This window comes from Laccaria bicolor, genomic scaffold (genome assembly GCF_000143565.1).
Source record: "Laccaria bicolor S238N-H82 LACBIscaffold_22 genomic scaffold, whole genome shotgun sequence".
NCBI lineage: Eukaryota > Fungi > Basidiomycota > Agaricomycetes > Agaricales > Hydnangiaceae > Laccaria > Laccaria bicolor.
The window spans coordinates 559,193-572,007 of NW_001889893.1; the positions used below are offsets into that span (position 1 = coordinate 559,193).

General features: G+C 46.4%; 4 protein-coding genes across 4 annotated transcripts; 3 read left to right on the top strand and 1 right to left on the bottom strand.

Annotated features, from left to right (window-relative positions):
• Window positions 1–13: 13 nt before the first annotated feature.
• LACBIDRAFT_302910 (uncharacterized protein) lies at window positions 14–566 on the top strand (the record flags this gene model as incomplete). Its single annotated transcript, XM_001883657.1, has 2 exons — window positions 14–41; window positions 163–566. The coding sequence occupies 2 exons, from the start codon at window positions 14–16 to the stop codon at window positions 564–566; spliced, it is 432 nt and encodes a 143-aa protein (XP_001883692.1).
• Window positions 567–2,315: 1,749 nt separating this feature from the next.
• Window positions 2,316–2,480, top strand: LACBIDRAFT_302913 (uncharacterized protein; the record flags this gene model as incomplete). Its single annotated transcript, XM_001883658.1, has 1 exon — window positions 2,316–2,480. One exon carries the CDS (start codon window positions 2,316–2,318, stop codon window positions 2,478–2,480), a length of 165 nt encoding a protein of 54 aa, XP_001883693.1.
• A 1,389-nt stretch (window positions 2,481–3,869) lies between these two features.
• On the top strand, window positions 3,870–5,856 carry LACBIDRAFT_302914 (uncharacterized protein; the record flags this gene model as incomplete). The annotated part of the gene is made up of 4 exons (XM_001883659.1): window positions 3,870–4,250; window positions 4,302–5,041; window positions 5,093–5,300; window positions 5,362–5,856. 4 exons carry the CDS (start codon window positions 3,870–3,872, stop codon window positions 5,854–5,856), a joined length of 1,824 nt encoding a protein of 607 aa, XP_001883694.1.
• Window positions 5,857–6,395: 539 nt separating this feature from the next.
• Window positions 6,396–9,353, bottom strand: LACBIDRAFT_302915 (uncharacterized protein; the record flags this gene model as incomplete). The annotated part of the gene is made up of 12 exons (XM_001883776.1): window positions 9,119–9,353; window positions 8,834–9,068; window positions 8,593–8,706; window positions 8,444–8,540; window positions 8,255–8,390; window positions 7,645–8,195; window positions 7,515–7,595; window positions 7,309–7,457; window positions 7,150–7,255; window positions 6,864–7,086; window positions 6,668–6,814; window positions 6,396–6,581 (listed from the first exon to the last, which is right to left on the bottom strand). Exons 1-12 carry the CDS (start codon window positions 9,293–9,295, stop codon window positions 6,396–6,398), a joined length of 2,202 nt encoding a protein of 733 aa, XP_001883811.1. The 5' UTR covers window positions 9,296–9,353.
• Window positions 9,354–12,815: the final 3,462 nt, after the last annotated feature.

Sequence of the window (12,815 nt, forward strand, 5' to 3'; positions counted from 1 at the left end):
ACAGGTTTAGGAAATGGATCTGGGATTGGCGCTGCAACTGCGTAAGCACTTAGGCCACTTGTGAAGAATGCTAATTTGCTGATATCCATCAAATTATCAGACGTCTGTTCGCAAGAAAGGTTTCACCGTTGCTCTCATCGCACGCGGTAACTTAAGACGTAGTCGAGAAGCTCTCTGAAGAGATCAGGACCTCAAGAGAGCAGGCGGCGCCATTCGCCGCGGAAAGCTACTCAGTCCAAGGCATCGCCTCAGCCTGTGGTGCCATTCGAAACCACTACCCTTCCCCAGAGTACAACATCCGCGCCGCCGTTTTCAGTGTGGGGTACGCAGTATGGAAGCCCTTTCTTGAAGTTAACCCAGAGGAAGTGCAAACCTCTCTCCAGACGAACATCGCTTCCGCCTTCACCAAGTTCTCTCGGAAAGCTATACTGTCTTTCAAAGAGAACGATATTGAGAACGGAAAGAGGGGGATTCTTATTTTCACTGGAGCAACGGCTAGTCTGAGAGGTGATGTCGTTACAAGCGCTATTGCGACTGGAAAGCACGGTTTGAGGGTGCTGTCCTAGAGTCTGGCGAAGGAGAACAAGACATCCATGTCGCCCATGTGGGTCTGAAAACGACGTTTTACTCTCTCATCATGATCTTATCTAATGTTTATTCATAGTCTATCATCGACGGAATAATATTGGTGGCAAATTGGTGGATACTAGGTCACGCTTGGAGAAAGGTCCTGAATGGGGAGCTAACGAAGACGTTCAACTGAATCCGGATAGCATCGCAAATGTGTGTTCATCTAGATGGTTCCTGCTCATTCTTTTTTTCCAGTCGTACTGGTATCCCATCGGTCTTCTTGGACGTGGGAGCTTGACCGTGAGTACGGTTCTATTGATGAGGGGTAAGGAGCTGATGATTGACGCTCTCTAGTTCGCTCCGCTCATGAGAAATGGTAGGGCATATATGGGAGAGACCATCATCAAATTGGATTCACACGTGATGGTGACACACACACGAACTTCAAGCTTCAACAACTTGCTTCAAAACATTACATATTTGGTTGACGAACGATGCTTCGTCAGTATGTTTTTAGTCTCAGTTCAAGTTTTCTGCAGCAGATGCAACAACGCTTTTCTATTTGTGTTCAGCTGGTATCTAACGATGAAGGATACAGGGGTTGTTAATATTTGGTATAACATATACAGGTCGTAGGTGGTCTCGATAACAGCAGATGGGTTAGCTGCTGGTGGCCAGTGGATCTCCGGTGATGGTGCAGTGGGTATTGAGCACATTGCCTGCTTCATGAAAGTCAATGAGGTTGACTTTCATTCGCGTAGAAACCATGACATTTGGTGCACAAAGATCACCTGCCTTCTTTGGACCAGTCAAAGCAATTTTGAGCTCGAAGGGTGAAGTTGCGTTCGGGGGTTGGTATCACTGATCTTGATTCTTAACCACTGTGTCATCACTCTACCAGGAACTTCGTAGCTTAGGTCTTCCGCGAAATCCGGGCTGCTTTCACGAGAATGAACACGGGGAATGTTCTCCAGCACAGCCTCGTTTAGTTCGTGCCATAGATCGTCCTCAAGTGCTTGGAGAACGGCGACTTCAAGGCCCCCACTCGAGGAGGAGTCCAAGAGAATAAAACCCCATGTGAGCCGGGCAACTTGATATCACCAAGACTGCGACCGAGCCTGTTACAGCACCAACAGCACTTTTTACCAACAGCGATGGCTTTCTTGGATGCTGCCTGTATTCAAGAATTTCATCAGAGGAAGAAAGGACAACAACAAACAACATACCGGCTCAACAAATTCTTTGAGAAGACGAAGATTAACATCCTCAATCTGGACCCCATGATTGACGGAACGTGAGCCAGGGGAGAAATATATAAAAAGCCCCATAAGGGTCGCTTCTGCGTGAGGGTACCAGGGAACGTCTTATTTGTGTGGTTTTCCCTGATAATATTCTGAATAGAGATGCGCCGGGCTTCAGGCGATGAAGCGGGTTGTCTACGCAAGAATTCTTGAATGACCTCCTCATCGGTCATCAGATTGGGCTGGCTCGGGGCAACAACCTCGACTAAGCCGACACGCAGAGTTTGGGTGATATGCCGATATTTTGTACCTAATAGACTTGATGCGGCGGCATGCCATGGGATGATGGCGCGCAGGTGGCGAAGGACCTGATCAAAATGAAGAACAATAAGAATGTTGAGCACATTCAATTTACATATCTAAACAATTTCTTTGGGAAATAACCTTGGTAGCCATGGCAACACCACTCAGCTGAAGATTATGTTGAAGAATAAAATAACGGAAATGACCACTCGATGTGCTCAATGCAAGGGGGTTCAGGGATCTGAATGCTGGACCAGGGGTTGGGTAGGTAGGTCGGCCATAGGCCGAAAAAAAGATTTTTGGAACCCTCTACAAGATAGTCCTAAATTGGTTTTCCAAGGTGATTTACAGTATTCCTGCATCTAGAATATCATTGTATAGTACATTATCTTGACTGGTTATTATATTTCATTATATCCAGCCCAATTTCTGGCTTCAAAATTGTTTTTCACAGTCTAATCTTGATCAAATTTTTGTCTAATGTTTTAATCAATCACAATTTACTGACAAAACAGTTAGAGACCAGTTTTTGACACCAATGGGTATGCTGTGTGACCTGATTTCAAAACTCGAATCATCTTGATGCTTTCGTAACATCAGACACTCTAAACTGATGCCTGTGTGGTGTGGTATTGCACTCAGGATGCAATGGCTTGGTAAAATGGTTGGATGTGAGACTCAACAGGTGAGTATCAGTCTTGCACAAGTTAATCACTACACTCACCTATTTTTTAGTACCACCTACAATGTGTTGCATTGGAGATAGCCCCACGAAATTGGGTATGCGAAGCCTTAGAGGATCAGAGCGATCATGATGATGATGTCATATTGCCATATATAGGCATGTGCCTGATTACGTAGGTAGGTAGGCCAAGCACACAGGGCCTTACAAAAAAATTCGACCCCAGCTACTTTTTTTAAATTCTTGAACCCCCTTGGCTCAATGTTCTTATTGTTTTTTCGGGATGCACATCAGCTTTATTATTCAACAACTGTCGACAATTATGGAGGTACCTTTGCCTAGATCACACATTGGACCCTGCCTCAAGTGTCATAGAGCGGTACACGCAGTCACCAGTATCAAATCTGAGGGTGATAGTGAACAACTCTGTGATATATTCAAAAAAGTCAATGTCAACATCAACTTACGATTTTGGCCTAAAACAGGCCAGGTCCCAGGCTGGCCCAGGACCAGTTTGCAATGACTTAGTCGAACAAAGTCTTCTGCGGCCGTAGACAAACCATAAGAGCGTGTCGTAAAATTTATTAGGGATTTGGAGGCAACGAGGACATAGTACAACCGTTGCGATCATGTGCCGCACTGTCTATTGTTCCACCACCATCCGAACTGGAGTTTTTGAAGCTCTCCTTCCCTTCTGACGCCCAAAGGCGAGGCAAAAACGCGTGTACAACCCCCTTGACCTGAACTCAAGAGGGAGTGGTAGAAAGTCGATTGACATCTTATCGCCATGGCACGTACATTATTATGTGCTATCTTTCTGGATCCACACTTCAACGCATACTTAAAGGAAACAACCAGTTCAACGGTGGACAGATGTCCAGCTTTTCTCAGTTCCGCACTTCTTCAAAAAAGGCAACGTATAACAAATGGATCCAGAACATCGAGCATCTCGGCAGCACTCATTGACCGCGAAGTTTCTCAATAAATTTCCTCATCGTATCACAACCACGGCTTGTTCCCACAACATTGACACGCACCTACCTCGATATTCAGCTCTGGGCAGTCAGAAGTCAATGTCAGATGACGATGGTGACGATGGTATTACAACGCCCCCAGTCAAGGACGCGTCCCATCAAAACAGAAGTGCTAGAGCGTCCGTCGCATCACCGTCGCCCCTTCGGTATTCATCCGCCCCTCCCAGATATTCTAGCGTCTTTGGCGTTTCAGCCCAGCAAGTCACGACAGAAGGAGTTTCACACACCGAACGCACATACAATATATGTAGCGGGTTGAAGAACAAGCCGTGGGTTACCTTCCGTGTGTTGAGCCAACCGTCCCTAGGGGCTTCGTCAAGGCATCAGGACTTCCCCCGCTTCTCGAGCGGCGACATGGTTGCGGGCCTGATCGAGTTAACACTGGATAGCCCCCAGACTATAAACTCAATTACTGTCTCCGTTGGTCCATGGCTTATTTTAAGGGGTCTTCATGTTGACTCTTTTCGTTAGCTTCATGGACGCGTCATAAAAGGTTACCTTGCCGAAGGAACTGACACATTTCTTGACCACCACGTTAGCATTTGGACACGCGCCGATGGGGATCCCCATTTCCGAGACCAAGCCTCTACGAAAAAGTTCAATGGGAGACTCAATGGGGCGTACCAATTCCCATTTGCTTTCCCATTTCCCACCCTTGTCGATATATCAACTTCTACTGCATTCCCTCCACCATTCCAAGATCCTGTTGGCACATCGTCCAACTCGAGCCCTTCGGATGCTACACTTTCTCCGACAAGGTCAAGGTCGCTTCTATATGCCACCACACCACCTACTTCTCGTTTCCGTTCACAAAGTATACCTGCGAATGCCACTTTTTTTTCAGGTTCGAAAAAAGCCCAATCTACGCAGGTCAGCAATGACACCAACACCGATGATGCGTCAACGGCGTATATTTCCATGAGAGGCGCTGGGCAACTAAAGAATTCCTTGAACAAGGACAGACGGAGAAATCAAGGTAGCTTCTTCTCTATGCCAAGCTCCCCACAAGAGTCAGACTCGAAAGCAAGGTTAAAACGAGCAGTAGAAGAACAGGACAGAATTCTGGCACAAATTGAAGGCATCATTTCAAACCGCTTGCCAGTTCATGTATATCCTACCCCTCAAACTTTTTTGGAGCGCGGAATCCGTGCGAACGTGCAATATGAACTAAGCTTACATATTGCGTATGGGATGTTGCGCCCAGCTAGCAAGTTGGTTGATTCCACCTTATTGAAGACATTCTGGCTGACAGAATTATTCAGATTGAAGACGGCGGTTGTCTATACACCTTCCATTATCCCTCCCCTAGCTTCAGTTGCTCGCCAGCAAGCCTATATTCAAGGTTCTTCGCTTCCTGAACCAGCGGCAGATCCAGATGGGTGGCAAACTCTGCCCAAAGTCATGGTTTATGGAAAGCTTCCACGCCGGCCTGAGGTAGAAGTGGAATGTACACTTTCACTTGCCAAACCAGTGATTATCGTCGTCTCTAATTCAGGGTGTCTGAACAACGGATTAACAAATCTTCTCTCAGCTCTGTTATACCCGTGGCACCGTCATTCCTTGCTACTTGACCCTCGAATGCTTAGACGTTCATGCCCTGGACCTTCTCTCGACGCTCAAATCTCCCATCGTCCGGCTCACACGGCGGGTACGTTATACCCCGGGTGCTTCATCGACCACTGACGCCGTCCTAAATGAACCATCATCTCCCTTCGGCACACTTAGCGGTGATCCCTTTGCGTCGCCCACCAAGTCCTATCCCGGAGGCATGCCTTTCTTCAACGGCAAACGTGGGGACATGATAGAGGAAATAGACGAAGTCGAGTTGGCGGTTTGGTGGGTCCCAGCAAATGGTGCTACCCAGGAAATGTATCTGAGGAAATTGGAGGGCGAGATACATCTCGCCAAGGACTTACAGCCGACATGCAGGTTTCTTCCGTTTAGCGTCGAGGTATGTCTGTGCTTCATTGACGGGCAAAAGCACTTGAATGCTGAATTTGCCCGCTTTTTACCAGTATGCCGTTGAAATGCTCCCGCTGGTTTCACAATCTTTTGAGCCATATTCAACTGGGCGAGAAAAGTTTATTCTCATACACCCTGTGGAGATCGCCACACATCATTCTGAGGAAGGCCCTATACCAACTGCCTTCACCAAACCTTTGCCCGATCGAGAACGGGAGAAAAGAGAGAAGGGTAGGGAGGAAGAAAAGGAACATATGTCAGTGGGGATACTTAGTGCCGAGTCTGACCTACTCCGAAGCCCAGTGATACCGTTTCGATTGAGCGACAACGCCGGCCGGTGTCGTTAACAGCTTTCCCCTTATCATAATTATCTTTGTCGTTTTGTTCGTTCTATTGCGACCTTTGTTGCGTTCTATCAACTTCTACAATTTCAATGGGTTGCCAATCGTTGTAGTTGCTGCAAACAACCTCCGTTGACCAAGGTATCTCGGTCAGATACAAGAGCTCAACGAGACCACTACAAAGGAAAGCCGTGTCATAGTACACAAAAGTTGGACAATAATTCAGAGCTTGTTGAACGGGAGTCAACCAGTACACGATAGTTTAATGATATCCATTCACTCCGTTCGACGAAAGCCCATTTCTCCCACTCCCACCCTTGAGCTCAGCTAGGTACTTGTGCGCCTTGCCCAACATCCATATTGGAAACGAGAACTTGAAATTGGGGTAGGCAATAGCGCATGTTTTGTTGAATACCCCTTCGATAGCTTCTTGTGGCCAGGAGCCGTTCTAGAGAATCGGGTCAATAAAATCATTCCGGTGAAAAAAAAGGAGGGGGGAAGGCAAGAAGCTAAGAAAAAAGGACGGGAGCTTACAGGAAGTTGGCGCGACATGACAAGCCGCACGCCTTTTTCGATGGGCTCGGGGTATGGGTACCGGGCATACATCAGGGACATCACCGCCCAGCAGGTTTGCACGACTTGGCTGTTCTCATGCTCGACCCATGCGCTCTGCTCGCACGACTGTTCATTCATTGTTAGCATCAGGCCCGACTCAAGAGAGACGACGGACTTTATAGCTCTCACCCCACCCCCCATCCTTCCTCTGCTTCTTCAACAAGAATTCACAGGCTCTGCGTGAATACGGACTTGTCTCGTAGGTCTCACCGACGAGGGAGAGACTCTCTAATGCAAATTGGGTAGCGTAGGTGAAGCAGATCCCCCAGGAACCCACCCAGCCTCCTTCGGGCTTTTGTGCATTGTGGAGGTATTCAATCGCATGTTTCAAGGTGCGCCTGTCGAAGAGGGAACGCGTAAGATCAGGGAGTAGGCGTGATTTGGAAGAGGAAATAACGTACTCGATGTCCTTGGAACGATATTGGGGGTAGTGTTTCCTGAAGATGGCGAGGGATGTGAGGACAGAGGTTGTGCATTCGGGGTAGCAGTACTCGATCATAATATCACCTGGTATCATGAGGATGAACATCTATTCAGTGCGAACTAAGGAGAACGCTCACCGAAGACTTCTGCAGGGTTGAGGATTTCCATCCAAAAGGGACCCCGTATGAGCTCGTAGCTTGCAAATCCACCGTTCGGGTTTTGCAAAGTCAGCATTACGTCGATAGCATCGCACATTCTGCGCTCGGATACAAGTTTGGGTGTGAAGCTAGGTTATCAACTTTTATTATCCAGGTTTAGAAAAAAAACGCAAAGAGACGCGTACTCAAGGTCGTGTTGCAGGTACATGACTGCCTTTAGGCCCTCTCCCGTACAATCGCTGACAGTGTATCCTTGTTCCTTCGTGCTGCCCAGTGGTGAGTAAAGGGCAACGAGATATGCACCAGCCAACGTACCTAAACCCCCAAGCACCCTTAGTCGTGTGCCTATAAGATGAATGATAGTGTTTCGGGTTATCCCTGATTTGAGCCTCATTGAGCCACTCGAGAGCCTTGATCAACCCCTTCTTATTTTCCTCCAAATCCGCCAAGCCCGTCTCCACCAATGCCTGCGTGATAAATCCCGTATCCCACAACTGGCTCCCATTAGTTCCACACATCATCATCCCCTCGGCACCTATCCACATAAAATCCTGCCGCTTGATAGCGTGCTGTTTGTATGCGAAACTCTCGGGGCCTTCAGCGTGTGCTCGAGCGATGAGGTTGAACATCTTCGAGACAGGGCCGAGGGTCTGGTATTCCGTGTTCTCGTCCTCACGCACGATGAGCTCATAGGCTTTGGCGACGCCGGCGCGTCGGAGGGGAGGAATGTTACAATGTTCGTAGCTTGATAGAACAACGTTGAGAGCATCGAAGATCCCACTGTGTGGTGCATATAGGTCGGCTTTTGAGACGTTGTTTCGTTGGGCGGGCCAGTTGATGGTATAGTAGTCTTGTGGGTATAATTCCTGATTGCAATATCAGATTTCATCGCTTGAAGCAAGCTTACCCAGGGATGAGGACGTACTTGTCGTAGAGAAAGAATGAGATCGTTTTCTTCCATGGTATATCTGACGCCGTAGAGATAGCTCATAGGGACGTAGACAGTGCGAGTGTGGATCCACCATCGGTGAGGGTGGAATGGGACCCAATCTGGCAGGAGCCTAACATAACGTGTTTTAGTGGGACGTCTGCTGTCCAAAAGACGTTATCAAACCACAACTCAGGGGGTACAGGGTTATTGCCTGCCCAGTCGTAGCAGTTCAAAATTGATAGCCAGAATTTACCCCATGCGGGTATAGCTGTTGCACCACCTGTATATTTTTGTCAAATGGAGCTCGGAGTGGTAGGGAAAAATGGCTAGACCAAGTTTATGAAGAGTAGCACGGGCTTTCACGCAGACAGGATGATCAGCATCAAGGCCGAGTATACGGATGGCAGCATAGTTAAGTCCAGTGCCAAAGACAGTTGAATGGCCTTCTACATGGATATGAAAATGAAGTGTGAGCGATCATGAAGCCCAGCGTCTCTTTTGAGCAAGAAAGAAATCGCAAAGAAAGACCTGACGATGTCGATTTCAAATGATATTGCACTCACATTCCCCAACCTCCATCTTCGGGATGCGCACGGTTCATTAAATACCGAATCATCTCCAACCGCTCCTCCTCTTTGAATCCCATGCCGCTAACATAGGACCCTATTACCAAGCCAGGAAGCAGGAACATTGGGCCTCCATATTCTCCAGGCCAGTGGCCGTCATGAGCCTGTAGGTGCTTGTAGAACTCGTACCCGTTTCGCGCAGCTTCGTATGCGTCCTTTGCCGGGGGAAGCTCTGGTAGGCCCTTTGAAGCGTGTAAGATGTAGGTCTCGATTATATCAACGCGCCACGTACAGTGTTCAAACCTAACCAAAATTCATCAACTGTATTTTGAGGCCAGTTGGCGAGTTCCTCGTCTGTTCGGGGATAGTGCCATGTGTGTCTGCCACCGTCGTTGACGAGAAGTCTCCAGCGAGAATAATCTGTAAACGGGTGAGTAGCAGATTGCCCGACAGTGATAGGATTCCACATAGTGGTGGAAAGAAAGAAAGAATGGGACCACTGTTAAATATCTTACGATACCATGATCAAGGTCAAGGCTCGGTTATTTTTAGCCTTTTCTAGAAACATTTCTAGTATCTAGTCAAGGCTGCGTCATTGTAGCGGTCCGGCTACGGATTAGGAAGCATGGTTGACCCGGCTTAGTCACCCGGAGTAACTTAACAGTCAAGGTAAAATTGGGACAGATAGTCCGGTTGTGCCGTGTGCAATTCCGGCGTATTCCATTTTAGCCGAGACGTTACAGTCATCTACTGCCACATCCATTTCATTTTTGGCCAAACACATATATTACTATTTGTACATGTAAATGTCTGGTTCTGACGCAAAAAATTATCTATCTAATATATAAAGAGAGGACGGTTGACAGTTATTACGTAATAGATCATGTAAGCAGCCTCTTTGTCTTTTACTGAGCCGCGTCAGCGGCGTTTCCCGGGAATGTCACACGGTGTGACCACAACCACAGAACATTTTGTATTGGTAGCTCCCAACCTCATTCTGTAATAGTAAGATCCTGCATTAATTTTTTGTGAGTGTTTTTGTGGTCACACCTCTCTGAGCAGCCTCAATTTCGCTTTTTCTGTACTATTTTTTACCCCCCACTTCATTGTTACTGTGCCTTATTGGGAACCTGGCCACCTTAACTCATTGTCCTAGTTAAGGACTGAGTTTCGCACTATGTGTCATTTTTTTGACATTTTCCATTAGGCATTTTTCTCCTCTTAATGAAAATTGACTCAGTGGTGTTTTTTTTTGGTGTAAAAAGACCATAAACACGGCCCTGACTGGGAAGCTGGCCACATCCAGTTTGTATTCAAATTGACACTTTTCATTTTTTTAAAATTTTCACTCAATTGGCCTAATCTCAAGCTTTCCAATGATATAAAATTTTGGATATTTTGTGCACTACAAGCTGCAGAAAATAAGTGGCCAGCTTCCCAGGGTGGCCAGCTTCCTGATTACATACAGTAGTGTATATTTCTCCTACTTTGAGATCTATGCTGATTAAATTTCAGGTGGATTTTAGTTGCTCTACAGATTTTCATCAGTGGCCTACTGAACTGTAATTTATGGTGCATGGTATAGTGTTGAAAAATCAAAAATTATGGCCAGCTTTGTACTGCTGACTGCAGTTACAGTACCAAATGTAGGACTATATAAGTGTGGATCTAAATGTAACTTTGATGATTTGGATTAGAATAAAAATTTGAATGAGGGCAGGTTAACTTTGATGATTAAGATAAAATGAACTGGGATTGAACATATGCACTGGGAGGTCCAGGGGGCTTGCCCTGACAAGCTGGCCAAGTGCAGCCAGGGCTGCTGCAGGTTAAAGTGTATTTTTGAAAATTTCAAATAAAGTGTAAGTACCAAAACACGGATTAGTATAACTTTGAGAAACATGTACACCACAGCTATCAGATTTTTATGAGATAGTCCAAGGGACTTCCCTTTGGCAAGCTGGCCAACTGCAGTGAGTGCCAAACCATAGGTGCAGGTCAGAGCATAATTTTAAAATTTCAAATTTAATAAGATGAAAGTACCAGAAGCTGGGGTTTTAGTGGGTATGAGAGTAGGGTGGCCTCCAGGCTGCAACTGCTAGCTTTACACAATGTGGCTGCTCTGAGTCCCACACTGCTCCAGTGTGAGCCTGCCTAGCCACAATTCCTTGGGGTGAGTTGACATTCTTCCAACAGGGTGCAATCCCCTGTCCTTGATGCTTGCGTACAAGGATAACACTGTTAACTGTTGTATGCTACATAGCTTCACCAAAAAAAAAAAAAGAGAGATTGAAAATGTGCACCAGAACTGGAATAAACATATGTACTGGGGGGGACAGCTTGCCTCAGGCATGGCCAAGCGAAGTGATTGCTGTGTCCAGGTCTAAGCCTAACATTGATGATTCAGATGAAAGATATACACTAGATCTGGAATAAAGAATATGTATCAGAATGGAGATTGAATATGTGTACCAGAAGTGGGATTAAACATGTGCACTGGAACTGGGATAAAAGATGTGTACCAAAACTGGAATTAAACATGTGTACTGGGGGTCCACACCATAGGTGCAGAAACTGTAACTTTGAGCAACATGTACACCACAACTGTTATATTAGTGGAATGCAGAGTTGACGTGGTGGCCACAACACTATGCTTTTTTTCACCACACAACAACTTTCCTTAGTGAATCAACTCCAACAGGTAAATGCCCTCACTACAACTGACCATTGACACACCTGCTACAGCTTTGACTGAGTTTCAAATCCCTGATGGCCACATGGCAAGCTCTGTACATACCAGATCTTTTACATTGAGGAACACTGTAAAATTCCCAAAATGTGTGAAAATTTCAATCTCTTTCTTACTGAATGGTATCTTTGTTATGTAGAAATTAGGTATGGCATCACATATAGAGGTAATTTAACAGGAAAGTATGTCTCAATTTGAAGTCTGCCCCAAGTCTGCCTGATTGGTTAGGCCCTCGAGACAGAAAGCGATACAAAGTCCAACTTTCACAGATTTTCTGTATTGTGGGATTTAGCGGACAAGTTGTCGTGACCCATTTTAGTGGCTGTGACATCAACTCTGCATTCCACTATTGTATCAGATAGTCCAAGGGCTTGCCTCTGGCAAGCTGGCCAAGTACAATGAGTGCCACTGTAGGTTAAAGTGTATCTTTGAAAATTCAAATGAAGTGAAATAAAGTGTAAGTAACAAAACAGGGATTAGAGATGGGTACCAGAACTGGAAACAAACATGTGTGCTGGAGGAACAGCTTGCCTCTGGCAAGGCATGACTGAGTGAAGTGAGTGCTGTAGTATAAGTCCAGGTTTAAGTCTAACTAAGTATGTGTACTGAAAGTGGGATTAAATATGTGTACCAGAAGTGGGATTAAACATGAACTGGGATAAAAAATGTGTACCAAAACTGAGATTAAACATGTGTACCAGGGGGTCCAGGGGGCGTGCCCCCGGCAAGCTGTGACCAGCACCGGAGGCACGGGTCTAAAGCTTGTCTTATCCTAATATGAGCATGCTCTCGTTCCTCGAGCTTACTCATCACGGATCAAGGTAAAATTGGGACAGATAGTCCGGTTGTGCCGTGTGCAATTCCGGCGTGTTCCATAGCCGAGATGTTACAGTCATCTACTGCCACATCCATTTCATTTTTGGCCAAACACTTCAACGCGCGGTGACGCCGCGGAACAAGCTCAGCGACGTGGCAGTTTGCAGCTGGCTTGACTTTTCTCGCACTGAATGAACCATTGCATAGGTCCCAGCCCCAACCTCAAAAAGCTCTGCGGGTTGTGGGAGGCGGTTGATGAACGTAAGTTTGAACCCGCATGACGATGGGTCATCTCATTCACTTGTCGGTCAGGATCGCTGCATACAACTCAAGGCTTCTGTCCACTGCTTGTTGATCGTTCCGTACGCAAGACCACATCGCACTATGACGCTTCTGTTGAATCAGGTTCTAGTGTGATACCTCA